The sequence below is a fragment of the Phoenix dactylifera genome, chromosome 4 (assembly GCF_051530095.1).
Source record: "Phoenix dactylifera cultivar Ajwa chromosome 4, Ajwa_hap1_PhDact_Kaust_v1.1, whole genome shotgun sequence".
Lineage (NCBI taxonomy): Eukaryota > Viridiplantae > Streptophyta > Magnoliopsida > Arecales > Arecaceae > Phoenix > Phoenix dactylifera.
In genome coordinates this window covers 43,859,072-43,876,427 of record NC_143193.1, presented here as the reverse complement: position 1 = coordinate 43,876,427, position 17,356 = coordinate 43,859,072, and the positions used below count along the sequence as shown (strand labels likewise).

Sequence of the window (17,356 nt, the reverse complement as noted above, 5' to 3'; positions counted from 1 at the left end):
CTGATTAATATCGGTATCCATATCTATATCCCAAAAAAAAATGGATATGGATAAAAAACTATTAGATTCTTATCCAAATATCCGATTCTATTTGTAACCCTATTTAATTTTCTACAATACTTATAATTTTTTAAGAAAAAAAATGACCACATGAATATGCTATTAGCTTAATTTATCATTCATTTAATAATATCTTTAATTTTCGGTAATAAAATTTAATTATTCAATATATATTCATATTTATATCCACATTTTCAGCATTCAATTTTTATCCATAGCCGTTTAAAATAAATATAGATATGAATTTTTGCTTTCGACTAATATCCGTATCTGTATCTATATTCGTCTGACAAAACAAATATGTATATAAATATGCTAGTATCCGATCCATACCCTGCATGAATGATTTTTTTGTCCGTACAATTTATTGTTATTTTAAAATTAAGAAATTGACAAAGGAGTTTTGTTATTATTTGATTTTTAGATTTTATTTTAAAATATGTAGAAAATATGGTAAAATAAAAATTCCGTCCATACTATATTCTGTAGTGCCCGCCCAGGATCACTTTTGTTCCCGCCGTGGAGCGGTTCTTTTTTTTGAGATTAACAATCAAAGACACGTGTCTGGCATCCGCTCATATTACTTTTGCAATAGTGTGCAGGATATTATTGCCACTATTCGATGCATCCGAAGAGCAATTATTCATCATTGACCATTGAGATGGAACCATGATTCCGCCATGAACCAAATCAACGGTCCAGATTCCATAAACTCGTTTATATCTATATATGCACACTCCAGTGCAAAATATTATTGCAAGCCAAGACACTAAAGCCCTCTCCTTCTAGAAACCCTCCGTCCTTCGCCTCCCCTCCGGCGAGAAGACGAGCTCACGAACCACCTCCAATGGCGAAAGGAAGCCCTTCTCCGCCGCCGCCGGCTGCTTCGTCCTTCCCGGTCTTCGTCGACTCGAACCTCGATACTCATGTCGCCATGGTCGTGTCTCCTGACGACACCGTCGCCGATCTCAAGAGTGAGACCCCGATCCCCTTCGCCCCCTTCTTCGAATCTTTTCTCTCGATCTGGATATGGTTGTTTCGTCGCTTTTTTGTGTTCCTCAGTTCGGATTCCTTTTCCTTTTGCTTCAAATGGTTTTTTTTGTTTCCATGCATTCTGTAATCTCTGTACGATGTTTATTTTTTCTTTTCCCTCGATCCTATTATGTTTTTCTTTTCTTCGGAAATTTATAGAATTTGTGTCTTTCTGGGTCATTTGCGTATAAATTATCAATTTATGGTCTTACACTCCTTGTGGTATTGACAATTGGAGATGTGTAGTAACTGTACCGATTAATTGCTTCGCAGTAAATTATAACATTTTCATGCTATATGTTTATATTTTTATCCTCTTTTTTATGGTTTATGATTCCATTTCGGTTCTATCTTCGTTTCTGCTTCTCATACTTCATGCAAGAGTTTGTAATTTGTGCTGTGTTGTTTCCACTTGTATTAAATATTTGGTCTGTTTGTTTGTCTGGAGATTTGTTATTCAGTATAAATTTCATACTTTTGTGGCTTAGGGAAGATAAGGATAGAGCATGCCCTTTGCTTTCCAAATGCCGGAGAAATCACCATCCAGGCGATAAAGGTATGCTTGCAAGTTGAAGCTGTTGTGAAGTTTTAAGTTTGGGGTCCTTGGATGCGCTTATCTTGTCATATTCCTTTTTTGTTCTCGTATGGAAATGCCTTTTGTCACTAACTTATGAATACATTCTAATGTTGGCAGGTCAAGCGCAGATCGTCCTTCTATCATTTGTCAGATTCAATGCTTGCTAGAAGTGCTTTTGATGGTGTCAAAGGGACTTGGTTTCTTCACATTGATGCTTCTCCTGCCTCTATGGTGAAAGGTCAAGCAGGAACTGTAGAAAATGTTGTGAGTGAGAATGTTGAGCAAGCAGAAAAGCACGATCAGCTTCATGTGGAGCCTAATGTTAGTGACTTGCCGGGTTGCAACAGTGATAAGATTCAATGTGTTGTTGACGGGAAGCAATCATTGCTTGAAACTTCTCTGGACAGATTAGCCGGTCATGGTAACTCATCATTGCCAAATGCTAGAAGCTGTCAAATTGATAGCATGCAAGGTTCTTCACATGATCAGATTGATATGGGTGATACAAATGTTGGTGCATCAAAGGGCATGAACTTAAGAGAAAAAGTGGTGTCTGAACCTGATCATATTCCTGATGTAACAGATATGCATGAAGAACGAACTTGTAAGGTCATTGAAGAGGCTGAACCACAAGAACAGTACAACACTAGCCTGGTTGGGGGTCAAGAGGAGAAGGATGGTGGAGAGGAAGGATGTGAGAATCCCGATGTTGGAGCAAGTGATAGAGGTGCTTCTATTATTGATACCAAGAAAGAAAAAATCAGTAAAAGGAGTAAAGTCTCAGGGAACAATCTCATTTTGGATGTAGATTCAGAACATCTTTCTCGAGAGAAGAAAAAGCAGAAGAAGGAAAAAGATGGCTCTTTTAAGGAGTCACTTCTTGAGGCTCCTGCAACAGGAAATAACTTTGAAAGGCCTCTCCATGACGAGGAGACATCAAAATTGGAAAATGTTCCTCCAGGTACTAATTCTCAGGAGAAAGATCTGGCTTTTTTGGTGGGATTATCTGGTAAACTAATCCAAGGTGACTCCTCATTGCCAGAAAATCTAACTGATGATAAAAGGAAAAAGAAAAAGAGAAAAAAGTCATCCAAGTATCACAATGAAGTTGAGTCAGCTGTTCCATCCAAAAATGGTAATACTAGTTTATCACACTGCACGGAAGAACCACATATCAAAATTGGACCATCCGTTAATTCAGTGGACATAACTGGTGCTGTTGTTCCAGTAGGTGAACAAGCTATTGAAGGTAATGCTGAGGAGGTAGGCGTAAACAACTATAAAACTCTGACCAAAGAGCCTGATGCTGCAGCCCGTTTTGAAGAAGCTACAGAGAATGTCACTGAAGAGAACCATGAAGATCCTCCTGATCATAGCCATACGGAACAGAGTGTAGAAACTAATGTTCTAGATGGTTCTGCATCACTTACAAATCCTGCAGTAGTTGGTCCTGAAGTTCCAACTAACTCATTTTGCAGCAGGAAAAGGTCCAAGAATGAATTACCAAATAACACAGCGAGCAGGTTTGATCCTGCTGATCCTTCGGAACATGTGAATCCTTATGAAGCATCTGGAGACAACTGTAGAGATCTGCATGAAGAATCAGATGCAGCAACCATTTCAAAAAAAAATGGGGATCCTAATAAGGTTGCAAATTTAGATATTGAAGTTCCTTCTGGCACTAATATTAGAAGCTCACATCATCGGAGGAAAAAGAATACAAAGAAAGCTGAACTGACCAATCTGCAACCTAATAAAAATGGGATTGCTCATCCTTCAAGTGATCAAGTCAGTGCAGAGGACTATAAAGATACATTATGTGACCACCATAGAGAACTTGGTAAAGAATCTGAGGGAGCAACTATTCTTAGAGAGGCTGTCGCTCTTGAAAATTCTCCTGTAGTGGATTCTGGTACGCTTTCTAATATTGATGACCGAAAATCAAATCGGAGAAGCAAAAAATCAACAAAATCCAAACTTCAAAATCATAAGTTCATCCAACAAGAATCTGCCTACTCTCTGGGGAAAGAACCTGTTGAAGAGAAGCCCAAAGAAACATTGGAAACCAGCCATAAAGATTTGGGTAAAGAATCTAAGGCAACGACGAGTCATGGAGAACCTGCAGTTCTTGGAAGTCCTTCAAAAGTAGATTTAGTCATTCCTTCAAGTAACAATGATAAAATCTCGCGTCACCGCAAGAAAAAGTTAGCCAAAGCAGAACATTTTTATAGCACATCCAGCAATCATGATCTCTTTTCAGGGGATCAGAGTACTCGAGAGAATTTTGAGAAAGCATTCAGAACTACTAACGGAGAATCAGGTAATACATCTAATGCAGTGATGCTTCCTGAAGATGCTTCCCAGAATATATCTCATGGAACTATTTCTAAACTAGATTCAACTGGATGGTTAAATGATTCATCTAACAAGCATGAAACTGCCCACCATTCAACAAAAAACATAATCCAAGAGAACAGAAAGGAATTGTTGGGAAATACTGATGAGAATTCTGTTCAAGTAAATGAAAAAATGGATCTTTCCAAGTCTGGTAGTGGCAAGACTAACTTCGATTCTTTTCTCCCTGAAGTTACCAAGCATGAATCTGTTCTTTCTGCAAAAGAACTTCCATTAAAGGAGGCTGAAACTGGGAAATTACAAAAGGATAAAAGTAAAAGGAAAAGAAAGTTAAACATGCATTCACAAGATTCCATTGCTGATACAGTAAAGCCTTTAAGTTCAAATGAGCAGCATGTGCGTAAAAGTAAATACCAGGATGCTGATCCTGGTAATCATATTCTGATTGATTCTATGGCAGAGCTCCCAAATAAGGAAGTTGAAACTAAAACAACACATGATGAAAAAACTAGAGAGAGGTCAAGTAAATCAAATATGAATTTTGGTGATACTTCTTCTATTTTGAGGCCACCACAAAACTCACATGATGATAGCAGGCCTGAAAAGAAGCTTCAAGAGTACAAATCTGATACTTCCCATCAGGCATCCTTGTCAAGGGATGAGAAAAGAAAGCATGTGCGTCACCCCAAAGAAAAGACCTCTGCTTCTGACAGTAAGCTTAAATCTCATGACCATCAGGATGGCACTGCTATTGTGCACTCAACAGATGAAGTCGCACATCCTGGGAAGATGAATGCTGTCATCAAAGGTGATGCTGTAGGTGCACCTGCCACTCAGGGTGATAGTGCTGATGTTGCTTGTAAAGATGCAGTGGCTGATCTGTCCGCATCTAGTGACAGCACTGAAGATACGCCACATCGAACAAAGCGATATAGAGTTGCAGTTAGGAAGGTTCCAAGTAAAAGATTTGGGAAGGTTCTTAATCATTCTAAACAAGAAAAGCCCTCGTTAGCTACTCCTGGTGCAATCTTTGATGATGATACAAGCGAAAGTACTGATGATGAGTTTGTGATTACCAACAGAGAAGATCATATGAAAGCAATCTCAGATAATTCATCTACATCTGCTGACTCAGATGGGGACCTTGAAGAAACACAAACTATAGGTACGGGTAATTCTTAGTTTCTAAGCTTTTTGAATTTATTTCATTTAGAAAAATACTGTACTACTTCAGTATGAACTGAACGGATTAGTTAGATGCATCTGGGTTTGTTCGTCATAAATGATGTGCTGTGGGCTGCAACCTTTTCAATGTGCTATGTTGCAATTTGTTTGCCATAACCTAAGGGAATTGTTAATGTCACCAAGATAAATCATATCCGTGCTATTTGGAGTAAAATATTGTCCTCTTTAAAACTTTTATTCCCATCTGAGGTCATGAGCTTTTGCACAAAAGATTCATGGAATTGTATTCTTTCCCATATAGATCTTCCCTTTTCTTGGCTCTGTGCATAGATTGAAGGTTAATCCTTATATGATTTGTATCTAACTTTTGTATGCATAATCATTTGAACTGAAGTTTCCCAAGTTATTCCCTGTCTGGGACAGTTCTGTACTTCTGGCATTATAGTTTCTAATTCTCTCCTTCCAAACATATTTGTCCACTCAATCGATGGCAAACTCATCTGTAAACTGTACTGTGCATTTAATCTTCTATAAAAATGACTCCTATTTATATGAGATTTTATACTATAAGCATTACTGACAAAGTTATATATGCAATTATGCAGCTCTGAAATTGTGTATTCCCACTTCATTACTCAAAATGTAGAATTGATTAGCCCAAAATTTCAAGGATTTCTTGGTTTGGAGAAATATCAATTAAACATGTTATCATTGATATTAGTTGTTAAATAATTATTTTGAGAATTCTATGAAGCTCTATCAGATACGTAGATCCTTTTTTTTTTTTTCTAATGAAAATTATGATCTAGATGGAAACCATTTGGTGAATCATTATTATACATTCTATCTTCACATAAAGATCACCTTGGCTATCTAGTGGGCTGCAACTTTGATCTCTTAGTTCTGCCTTTAGGTTCGAGAATGTTACCTGAACAGGTGACATAGGTTTAGGTCTTAAAGTGTCCAATAAAGTTTGACATAGCAACCTTCAAATAATAGGATATGGGGACACATACATAATATATGGATGTGTATGTAGATAAGTGCTCAGTATATAACGCATATTATTTTGAAAAATTGTTTTCAAATTCCATAAAATTAATAATTTTTTGCTAAGTATTATTTTTGACTTGAAAACTTCTAGGTATTAAGTGGCTAAAGCTGATACTTGACAATAATGACACTACAGTTTGTTGATTTGAAGTGTCCGGGAGTATCATGAAGTGTCTTACTGCTTAAGTGTATGGACACATTGCATATCCAAATTTTTAAATTTAAGTTACTTTAGGTCTAGGCATTGACGAAAGAGGCATTTGGATATTGACTAAGCGCATAAGTGTACGGACAATTGAATATCCAGATTTTTAAATTTAAGTTACCTTAGCTCTAGGCATCGAAGAAATAGGCATTCGGATTTGGACTAGGCTTCGACCTAAACATCAAGTCCCAGCATGCTGACTCGACTATAGCTTGGCCTTGTCTTTTGGTAACTATTTGCAGCCTAGGCATGGCTTCATACTTGGACCTTTATTTGTAGGTAAGCTCCAACTGACTTGGTATATGCCTAGTTTACTCGTCTCCTAGGGTAGACAATTGTCTACAATGATGCTATTGCGCAACCATGGCAAGCATGTGTGTGTGTGTGTGTGTGTGTGTGTGTGTTGGGGGAGGGGGGAGGGGAGAGGTTTATGAGAGTTGGGGTTGATGCTTATGAGGAAAGGTTCCAAGACAAAGGCAATGATGGTGGTAACTTGTGAGAGTGCTAATGGCAGCATTGGTGAGGAGGGGTGGGGCAGGGTAGGAATAGGAATAGTGGCAGGGCAGGTTAAAGGTAAGGGATGGTAGTTGTGGAGTGTGGGTGGCTGGGGGATTTAGAGATGGTGTGGTTTTGATGGCAATAAAGTGAGGGAGAGAGTCGAGTAAGGTTCGCCGTTTCGGTACTGGAGCTTGTACCAGTGGCACTCTAGCACTATGTTGGTACGATACAATATGGGATTTTTTCGGTGTACCGAGTGTTGGTATGCCTCTGTTTTCGTGTATCGGTCCCGAATCGGTATTGTACGGTATGCGCTATACCGTCCGGTTCGGGCCAGTACGTCGGACCATGGAGAGGAGGAAGAGAAAGAATGAGCAAGAATGAGGAAGAGGTGTACCTTAGAGGGAGATCGAGATAAAGGAGAGAGGCCTTTTAGTATTGAGAATGTGGTTTAGGCAATATATATTAATATTAGTTTTAAAATTAACTTTTGGACATGGTATGAATGAATTTTCTTGGAGCAAGCCCAGTCTTGGTTCAAAACTCAATGCAAGTATAAAAATTTAGGCTTGGGCTGACTTGATAGGTTGGAAATGCATGCCTTGGTTTGCCTCATAATTAAGTTGCTCCTGTTGGGCTAGACATTACTTACCAAAGTTTGACTTGCATTTATGCTAATAGCGTGTCACTCAAATTCTTTATTTGGCAGCTAGTGTAAAAAAGGGCAGCCCAATGAACGAGGCTGCCGCTACTATAGTATTTGGGGAGGGTTAGGTGTACATAGCCTTATGCCCACATGTGGAGAGGCTATTTATGTGTTTCGAATCTGTGACACCCAGGTTACAACAGAGCAGCCTTACCGTTATGCCAAGGCTTACCCTCAATTTGGTAGTTAATTTGTAAGCAAGATTTACGGGCTAACACAAAATTTAAATCTTAATTTAATGGTTAGAGGAAAACCATGATAGTGATTTTAGATGCTTGACCTATTTTAGCAAACAAACGACTAGGTCTTTGAACATCCACAACTTGAATGTTTTTAGAACGGAATGGAAGACTAAGCTTTCTATGGCAGCTTAAGTTGACCTGCATTCTACATTACCTTAGGACCTTATATACCATGCTTTGCGATATAATTGTGATGATTTGCTTGTAATCTTCTTCTAATAAAACGGAGTTCATGATTTTATGACTGGTGTAATATTAACTTTGAGATTGATTCATAAGCTAATAATTAAGGGAGATTTAGTCATCAGGCAACCCTCTAATGGGATTTATGGCTTGATTAACTGATTTGTTTCTTTATTGTAATGCACATGTTTGCGTCACAATTGAGGGCTATAACCTATTATAGTTGTACTTTGGAATTTGCCACTTCCAGATCATTACATCAGTTGCAACCAATTAGGACATTCACTGCTATCTCTATTTTCTATCTGCTAGCTAATGGAGAAAGATTTTTAGGATCATAGAAAAGCTAAATTCTTGTTTAAAATCTGAGTTGTAATAGTGCAGATATATTTTCTTAAGCACCTCAAATTTCTGAATGTGTTACTAGACATGTTCTGTGAGCCTAGACTATACTGATTGGATTCAGTCTAGTGTAGTTTCTTTCAGAGTATTTGCAACTAGTGATTGTTGTCTGCAATACTTACAAATGCTGATTTCATGTTGCTTCAGTGTTCCGAAACATATACTCTGCTGTCATAAATTGGAAAATTTTATTATCTGGAAGTTGCAACTAAGCATATGCTCAAAATAATCACTTTAGGAGCTAACATATATAAGTTCCTTGTTACTTGTTATAGGAATTAAACCTGCTGCATATGGTAAAAAAGATGGGGGAATTGATGATGGGGGCATCATATTGTCACAGTAAGTATATTTCTAATTTTTAATGATAAAAATGTTTCTTCTATTCTAGATCTTTGAATAATATTTATAATTCAACGCAAAGCTTTACTGACTTGTTTTATGCTAGAAAATGGACATGCTACTGCAATCACTTGAATGGACAAGCTACTCTTTTTATTGTGGAGTGTTAGAAATTAAAAAAACTATGCAAGTTGTAAAACAAGCTGGTAAATCTAGCTCCCTGCTGGAAAAGATAATGGGATGAACAGGGGAGTGTCTCTTAATAAAGACCTCTATTTGAAAATATGGATTGTTAAAAGTTAATTGTTTCTCATAACAAATGTCGGTGTCAATCTCAGTGAGTTTGTTAATTTTGACGCAATATAAATATGAAACTATAGTATATGCCCAAATTGCCCTTTGTTTAGATTAAATGGATCTTCTTATCTTTTTGTTTTGAATTGGAAAGCTTTCCATCTTCCATGTGGTGGTCACTATGAATTATGAAAGGTGAGAATTAACAGACTTTAAAGGGACGACATAATTCAGATGATTTTATGACAGTTCAAGATTTTTAGTTTGCAATTGGTTTTCCTCTTTGGTCACTTCTAAGCTATCTCATGCATTGGGAATTGTAGATTATAGAAGTTTAGTACGTGTTGAATGTCTTGGCCTTCATCACTCGTAATCAGTTTGATAGCTCCAGACTTTTCTGTACTTAATTTTATTACTATTATTCAAGGTACGCCATCTTGGTACCGGGCCTCATACCGGTGCCACTTTGTTATTGTGTCGGAACGCCTGGTATGGGGGCAGATTCGGCTTATCAAGTATGGGTACGCCCCCTGTACTATGTACGGATACCGAATCAGTATGGTATAGTATGTCCCGTACCGTCTAGTTTGGTACATTATGACATACCTTGCTCTTACTGATGATAGGTTCACCAAGCTTGGGTTTAACATACCTTGGTTGTAATAGTAATGACCTTTAGAAGAGGATATTTCAAAATTCAAACATATTAATATTTAGATAGAAATGTGGAAATTGAATCAATGACAAGTCATCACAAGAAAGGCATCCCTTTAACTTAGATACGTCACCTCATAGTTAGTAATTAATTGTAAACATGCTTTGCATAATAAATAAGGTTCTGGCTTAGAGGATGTCTCCAGTGCATAAATGGTAACTTTATCAAAAACATTATAACATACAGCATTCATTCAAATTTACCTAGATGTTCCATTTGCCTCTTTGGACTCTCTCACAATTCCAAGCCTCTTATGCTTCAATTGCTCATATCAAGTTTTGGCTCTTACATATCTTAAATTTTAATTTTGTGAATCTCTTACATATGACTCCACCTTATCATTCTATCTTTGCTATACCCTCTTCATTCAAAAAAGAAAAAAAAAGGTTCATGCACCCTCTTCTTGACTGACTGTTATATGAGGGTGCCCTTTTACCTCACCTTTTTTCTTTTTGTTTTCTGTGGTGAGTCGAAAGAAAATCTTACCTTCATCTGTCATGCTAGCTGTAATATCTTCTTAATTTCTTCTTCAAATAATGATTTGAAGGTTATTGAACGGGAGGTAGTCACTTTAGAAAATTTCTTATCCAATATTTGAATTAAATCTTGATTGTAGAGTTTACTCTTTGTATCATCTCCTTACACTAAAGTTCAAATGAGAAAAAGGGGGAAAATATAGCTAAGTTTTGAAGAGTTATAGCTGAATCAAGAAGAGATATATCAATGCAAACCCTATCTCCTTGTTTTTTTACTAAAAGTGTTGTTTATTGTCCTAAGTATTTAATCTTGATTCCTGATCTTTCAGAAAACAAACCATTGTTTCAGTCCATTGATATTGCTATGTGTTACTCTTATATATGTCACTAAGGTCTCTTTCCTATTTCCGAGTGGAAGTGCTTATACTTAACCAAGTAGATCAAACATTACTTGAGAAACCATCAATAATCAGCTTAAGTGTACCGACGGTTATGTGGCATCAAGCATATCGATATTTTGTATATCCTTCCCAGCTATTTTGTTCCATGAAACATTCATACTGAATTTATAGAAGACGGTCCATTTACCGAATATACAAGCTTCCTTAAAAGTCTTTCGCTTGCCATCAAAAAAGTTTCTCATTTCATTCTTGTAGAAAGATGGTGTCTTTTTCTAGACCCAAAAGTGACTTTAAAGCCAGTTCACTTTTTTATGTATGAAAAATATTGGGTACTTAATGTAATGCTGCAGCAACACAAGTGTTAGATCTGGGCACATATATGAGTGATTTAGCAAAAGGGTAAAAAGAGAAACATATATAAAAACAATTTAAGATAGATTTAGCTTAAATTTGTAGTATTACAGAACAGAAAATATTGAAAGATAATAGTTATGACGGTGTTTCATTTTCACTGTAATTTTTAGGGTTTCCCTCTGCATTTCACTGCAAGCTATCTTGCCCACTTTGGAATGGATGCTTTTATGCTTTAACTGAATCATTCTTTCGCTAAATGATTTTGGTTGCTAATCTGGTCTTTACCACCCTGTTTAGAGTAATTATGGATTGTGATATCACACGCCTTCAACTAGGAAGTCCCTCTGCACTAAACGATATTGGTCTCTAAGTAACCCACGATAAGAATAAAGACTATTAACTTGGATGATGGTGCCCACACCAGCATAGTTTCATTAGGAAAGTTGAAAAAAGTCTTTCAAGTTCTATAATATTGTAGCAATATTACATTTTTTTTTGCAGTTAGTACTGGAGTGGTTTAGTGATTTATGGGTCATGATTGATTTGAAGTGGAAAACCACCTGCCCCCTTTTCCTCTCCCTCCTTCACTTACCTTTTCTCTTTTTCCCTCCCCACCTCCACCACCCTCCAACCCACACTCGTGTGCACTTGCCGTTTTTTTATTTCTTTTCGTGCATGTATTGCCTATGGTCCCTCCCATGCCTAAGATTCATCTAAGATGTGTGCTTAATGCATTGACTTCTCACTACATTTTGACTTGAAATTTTCAAGCTGGATGTGCGAGAGAGTAGATAACACATTCGAAGACAAGTGCACCAAAAAATAAATACATCAATATTTTGATGACAATTATCATATCGTCCAAATGGCTATTATTCCTCTCGTCCAACAACAAGCATGTACTACATTTATTGATGCAGGACAGCAAGGGATGCTTTCTAAAGTGCCTAGGATTTTCAGAAACAGTTAGAGCTGAGAGAGTAATTACTTTGGGCTTGATTAAGCGATATGGTGTGCCAAATTCAATACAAAACAATGTCTATGGCAACAATAGTACATTGAATCCTCAAACAAACCAAAAATTCAAATTACAAGTCTAGCTAATTCATTGCATAACCTGCACCTTTTTCTCATGTATATTTGCTGTGTTGCAATGTATCCTGAAATCAGAGTCTAGTACATCAAGGTCATCGTCAAGAATAAATTTGATTTTCTGGTAGAAAAGAGAGGGGGGGGGGGGGGGGGGGGTAAGGTTAAATGAATTTAAAAACTAGGTCTAGGGGATTTTGTTTGGATTGAATAATAGGGCATTGGAATTGATTGGTACGCTAGCAGGTCAGTGAGGAAATAAACCCAACTAAAAAAAGGCCTGCTAATTACTAAACAAGCATCTCATATTGAAAAAAAGGCTCTTTGATTGATATGAATCATAATCATTTGCTGTCAGATGACTGTGGGATTACACAACATGATGCTTTATTCTGTGAATAAACTTAGATCTACCACCTGATCCCCATTGTTTTCCTTGGTGTTACCCAACTAATAGTCAAATTATTATGAACTCCTGATGTTTTTTTTAGGTGTACTCTGTCCTTGCGCAAAGTACATAAAAATATCCTTATGGAGAGAGGAGGGGGGGGGGGGAGACTATGCAAAAATTTCTTTGTAGAGGTGGAATAGTAGAAAAGGATGATACTAAGTTAGTCAAGCACTTTTTGAATTCTTAAAAAATCATATAAAAGATATATTTCACTGTGGATGCAAACTTGCCATGGAGATCAAGTCTTTCCACTTTGTTGCTAAAACTGTTCCCTGTTTTTCTCTTGACTGTTGAGGCTTGGTGTCCATTGGTTTTGCCATTTCATGGCAACTAGCTTTGTGATTTCTTGCTTGAAGGAACCAGTTTTTAAGGAGCTTCCCTTTCACAAAAATGTGCATGATTCTCTTATAATCTTTCATTTTTTTTGAGTCCACGACATTTCCTAACAATTGGTTTTCGTAAGATATTTGTTGCCCTTGCCATATCATTAATCAGCTCTCCACTATTTTTTGCTCTAGTGTGTACAACTCTAGTGCATCTTTCTTTGTATTCATTTCTGAAGCCGATATTTTACCACACATTTATCTCAACATTTCATTTTTGCTACACTCATTTTGTCATTTGGTCTCCTCTCTTTCTACCCAAGCTTTCTACACTGGAGAATTTCAGGCCTCATTGCTACATAGGAATCTTAGTCTACTCGCCAAGAAATTTATTGATGACACAAGGCTGCCCAAAAGCAAGTTTTTTATGTTGCTGAACAAAATTATTCACCCTGCTTCCTAGATCAAAAATCACCTCCAATTTTGCTTCCTCTAGCTAGTCTCAGCCACAAGTCAATCCCTGTGAAATCCATGTCTGCATGCCCCAGGTTATTGATACCCATAACACATGTTTTGAGTTGATAGAGAGGACAAAACCTTTCATTTCATTAAATAGCATTGTGGGAGAATGCTCAAAACCGTTTCATCCTCCAAATAGATTGTTTGCCAGAAATCTAACAATGATTTTCCTTTATTGACTGTACCATGACTTTGAGGTAAAAAAAAAAAAAAACAACATTAGGCACATGAATATCCAAATATTTTTTTTAGGATTATGTTTTTGATGAGAGAGATGCTCTGGCTAGGTGGACTGAAGAGAAAATAACTGGTTTAGTAATAGAGACGAGCAATAGTCGGAAGAGGTGCTACATCAGGATTCAAAGAATCAGTTGACAGGATTGGAAATAATAGGATGTTGAGTATCGAAAGGAAAAAAAGGAAGTACCAAGTTGTAACTTGCTAGTACCAAAACTGAGTGGAGAAGAAAGAGATGCAATAAATTGATCAAATATAAAAGAATGAGGATAACTATATTATTTTATTGGTGAAAAAAGGATGTAAGAGATCGAGATAGTAGTTCATGTGGCAATCCTAGTGCCGTTTCATTTGCTCTATGAAGCAAATGACACGATACTAATATGTGATACAACAAATCTTGAGAAAGTAGGATACTCTATGGCTAGGATACATCAAGGAATACATGCACACATATATGTATATATGCCTATCTCTCTCTCTCTCTCTCTGTGTGTGTGTGTGTGTGTGTGTGTGTGTGTATGTATTTTGTACATATATACGTGCATAAGTACATAGACACATATGTAAGTATATAAAAAAGGCATACACAAAGCACAGTGGTCTATCAAAATAACATATTCCATATTTTGCATTGTATTGTTAACTTTTACATGCTCGTTATTAGTTATTATTTCATAGATCATGATCCAAATTTATATTTCAATAGTAATATCAATAGAATACAAAATTGATCCCCCCTTATTTTTGGAGGTATCAAGGAAGTATCTAAAGTATATCCGGGAAGTAGCTAAAGTTTTTTTTCTTTTTTCCTTTTAAAATTTTAAAAAATAAGATACTTAACATGAGTATCAGAGACATATCCAGTAAGTATCTCACAAGTATCAGTATCCAATACAGAAACTATAAGGACATGGTATGTGATTCAAAGTCTCGATGCTTCCTTGGCACCAATGTTCATTCTGTGGACCTGATGATATTATTTTGGACAGGTAGAATCACAACATCATTAAACTCAGCACTATTACATCCTTTTGCACAATTACATCCATTTGCATTGCAACACTTGCAAAGATGATGGCCTTGCAACATGTGATTTTTATTTTAGCCAGAGGCATAAATTTTATCCCTCAACCTGTATGTTATTATTTGAAACTTTGTTGTTCCCTTTTTTTTCTTGATTATGTCTCATAGCATAGAAGTACTATAGCATAATTTATTACTATTCAATATTTATCTTCTTTCAGTATCATGTTTTTAACCGGCTCTTCCAAATTTTGTCATTAGCATATCTGGAATTTGGCAAGTTACTGCTTATTGTCAGAAACATACGTATTCAAGAAAAGTCTTACTTTTTAGACAATTGGAAACCTTATGAAAGGAAAGCAATGGTTGGCCGAGCCATTCGAAGTATAAAAGCTTCTGACACAAATTTCGTGCATATCTGGTTGTCCCTGGTTATAGTAAACCTATTAGCATTTTGCTCTGTGCTCGCGCGTGTGTGCATGAGGGATGGAGAGAGTGAGTCTGGCTGCATTTGTACACACATATGGAGATACTATCACATGCTTTCTTGCCTTTGCTCAATGTATTACAGCTAAAATTTTTTATTTGGCACTAGGAATTTTATAATGGTATAGTCTTTTAGATTTTTACTGTTGCCTGCTACCATTCGAAATTACAGTGGGAACTTCAAGCAGACCACCTGGAATAATGTCATTTTTTCGGACCAAGGGTGTAAAACTGAATAAAATGTAGTCCTTGCATTTGGCTAGTTATACACATTATGAGTTTTACCTACGGTTCCGTAGAGGCTAAGAGTAGGTGGCTGTTGTTAGCCAGCTTGAGTACATGCTTGCAGAAGGGCAAAACGTTCTTACCCTGTAATTGATTTCACATTTCTGAAGGTAACCATGGATATGCTTCCTAATTTTCTAGTTATAATAAATATGTAAAAGGATTTTCTCATATTCTAATATTTTTCTCCAGTTAATAATTAATTTGTTATTTACCTTGCTGCCTTTTATTTGACCAGATCGAATGCATCCAAAAAGAATATGCCTTTAGGCACGATCCTGAGAAGTTCAAGCAGCTACAAGAAGGCGAAACTTTCGGCATCTCAATCACAAGCTGACTCTGAAAGCCAGCCTGTTGATATAGTCCTCGAAACTCAACCCGACTATACCGCACCATAAAATGCTTTGCAGTTTTGTGAGTGAAACTACTGCGGTCCTCCACTACCTAGGACACCTGGTTTCTGTGGCCCTGCAGAGAATCAGAGAGTTGTTCTGCTCTAATTTTGTTTCACCTTGCTCTTGCACCAACTTTTGACAGCCAGTAAATTATGAGGATTAGAGCTTGTATTCATGTATTCTGTGATGCTGGTTGAGGTTTTAAATTGATAGTGATTCATCTTTTGTTGGCGAATCATAAGTATAGGATGGCTTTTTCAAAATTCATCTCACCCTACACATCCCTGAAGAAACCATAGGCTATCCTTTTTAGGAACCACCAGGAAAAAGTTGGCATTTTGGCCCGAATATGCTATTAATCCCTAGATATTTTACCTCATATGACTACTGAATTTTTTTCAGTTTTGAGGGAGGTTCTTTGGAGAACCTAAGAGCGCTCTTGTTGGAAAATGTTCACATAAACGTGATGAGATAGAGGCAGTAAGGAGTTCAGTGTACTGTGAAGAGTATTTAGTTGATCTGATGAAGGATTTCTTTCAAGTTTTTCACTTGAATCTTTTAAATAAAATAATAAATAATAAGAATTTTTAAAAGAGGGGTCATAAGTCTTTACTTTTATTGGTTTTTTATGACCCATAAGCTGTATATTACAGGAGGAAATTAGAATCTATGCTATTTACTTTCACTCCTTTCATTCGATTGGATGAAAAGTAGAGTCTATGTTGTTTACTTTCAATTTATCTATCTCTCTTCAAAATTATATATTCTATATTTATACTAGTGAGATCTTTATTTGAATTGAATTCTTAGCTAAAAGAGACGTGCGACGGTGCGAGGTCTACTATTTTATAAAGGTCCTTTCTTTTTTATTTGAGTCGGTCTCCTCTTCTGGTCTCCTTTTAGAGTCTAAAGAGAATAAAAACATTCTTTTTATTCTACTAGAGTCCATCTTAAGTTGGACTAAATTTTTCTTTTAATTTTAAAAAAGAAAATTATCAGAAGTAATAAAATATTTTTTAAATTTTTATATTAAAAAAAAAGTTAGATGTCGAGTTCTACATCACACTAAATTTTTTCCAAATTAGAAATTATATCTTATAAATTCAGGACGATTGAATTTTACATATATGATGGATTTTGTCTCCGAAGCTTATCCAAACAAAGTAATTAAATTGGTCAGTAGCGGGTCAAATTATCCTTTTAAATCATTAGGGGCTTATGGAAAACTGTAGACTGATCTCTTCCATTACTCAAATTATTTTGCTCTCAAAATTCTATCTTAACATGGATATTTTCGTTTTGGTAACCATCACGGTGGAAAATCTATCACAAGGGTCAAAGAATTCGATAAAGAATCCAATGGCTGGCAGATCATGGTACGAGATTTCTTAACGACCAACCAGAACGGAATCATCAGGTAAGCTTGATGCATAAAGTTAACGGGCTCTTACTGACCTTCTCTGGA

General features: G+C 36.5%; 1 protein-coding gene across 2 annotated transcripts; it reads left to right on the top strand.

Moving 5' to 3' along the window:
* Positions 1–816: 816 nt before the first annotated feature.
* On the top strand, positions 817–16,126 carry LOC103711598 (uncharacterized). 2 transcript variants are annotated; one of them, XM_088720001.1, is made up of 6 exons: positions 817–1,034; positions 1,581–1,648; positions 1,787–5,189; positions 8,774–8,840; positions 14,600–14,691; positions 15,735–15,913. In XM_088720001.1, exons 1-6 carry the CDS (start codon positions 908–910, stop codon positions 15,764–15,766), a joined length of 3,789 nt encoding a protein of 1,262 aa, XP_088576127.1. In that variant the 5' UTR covers positions 817–907; the 3' UTR covers positions 15,767–15,913. The 2 variants fall into 2 exon arrangements, with proteins under 2 accessions (XP_088576127.1, XP_088576126.1); XM_088720000.1 differs by lacking the exon at positions 14,600–14,691 and having other exon boundaries at positions 15,735–16,126.
* The last annotated feature ends 1,230 nt before the right edge of the window (positions 16,127–17,356 follow it).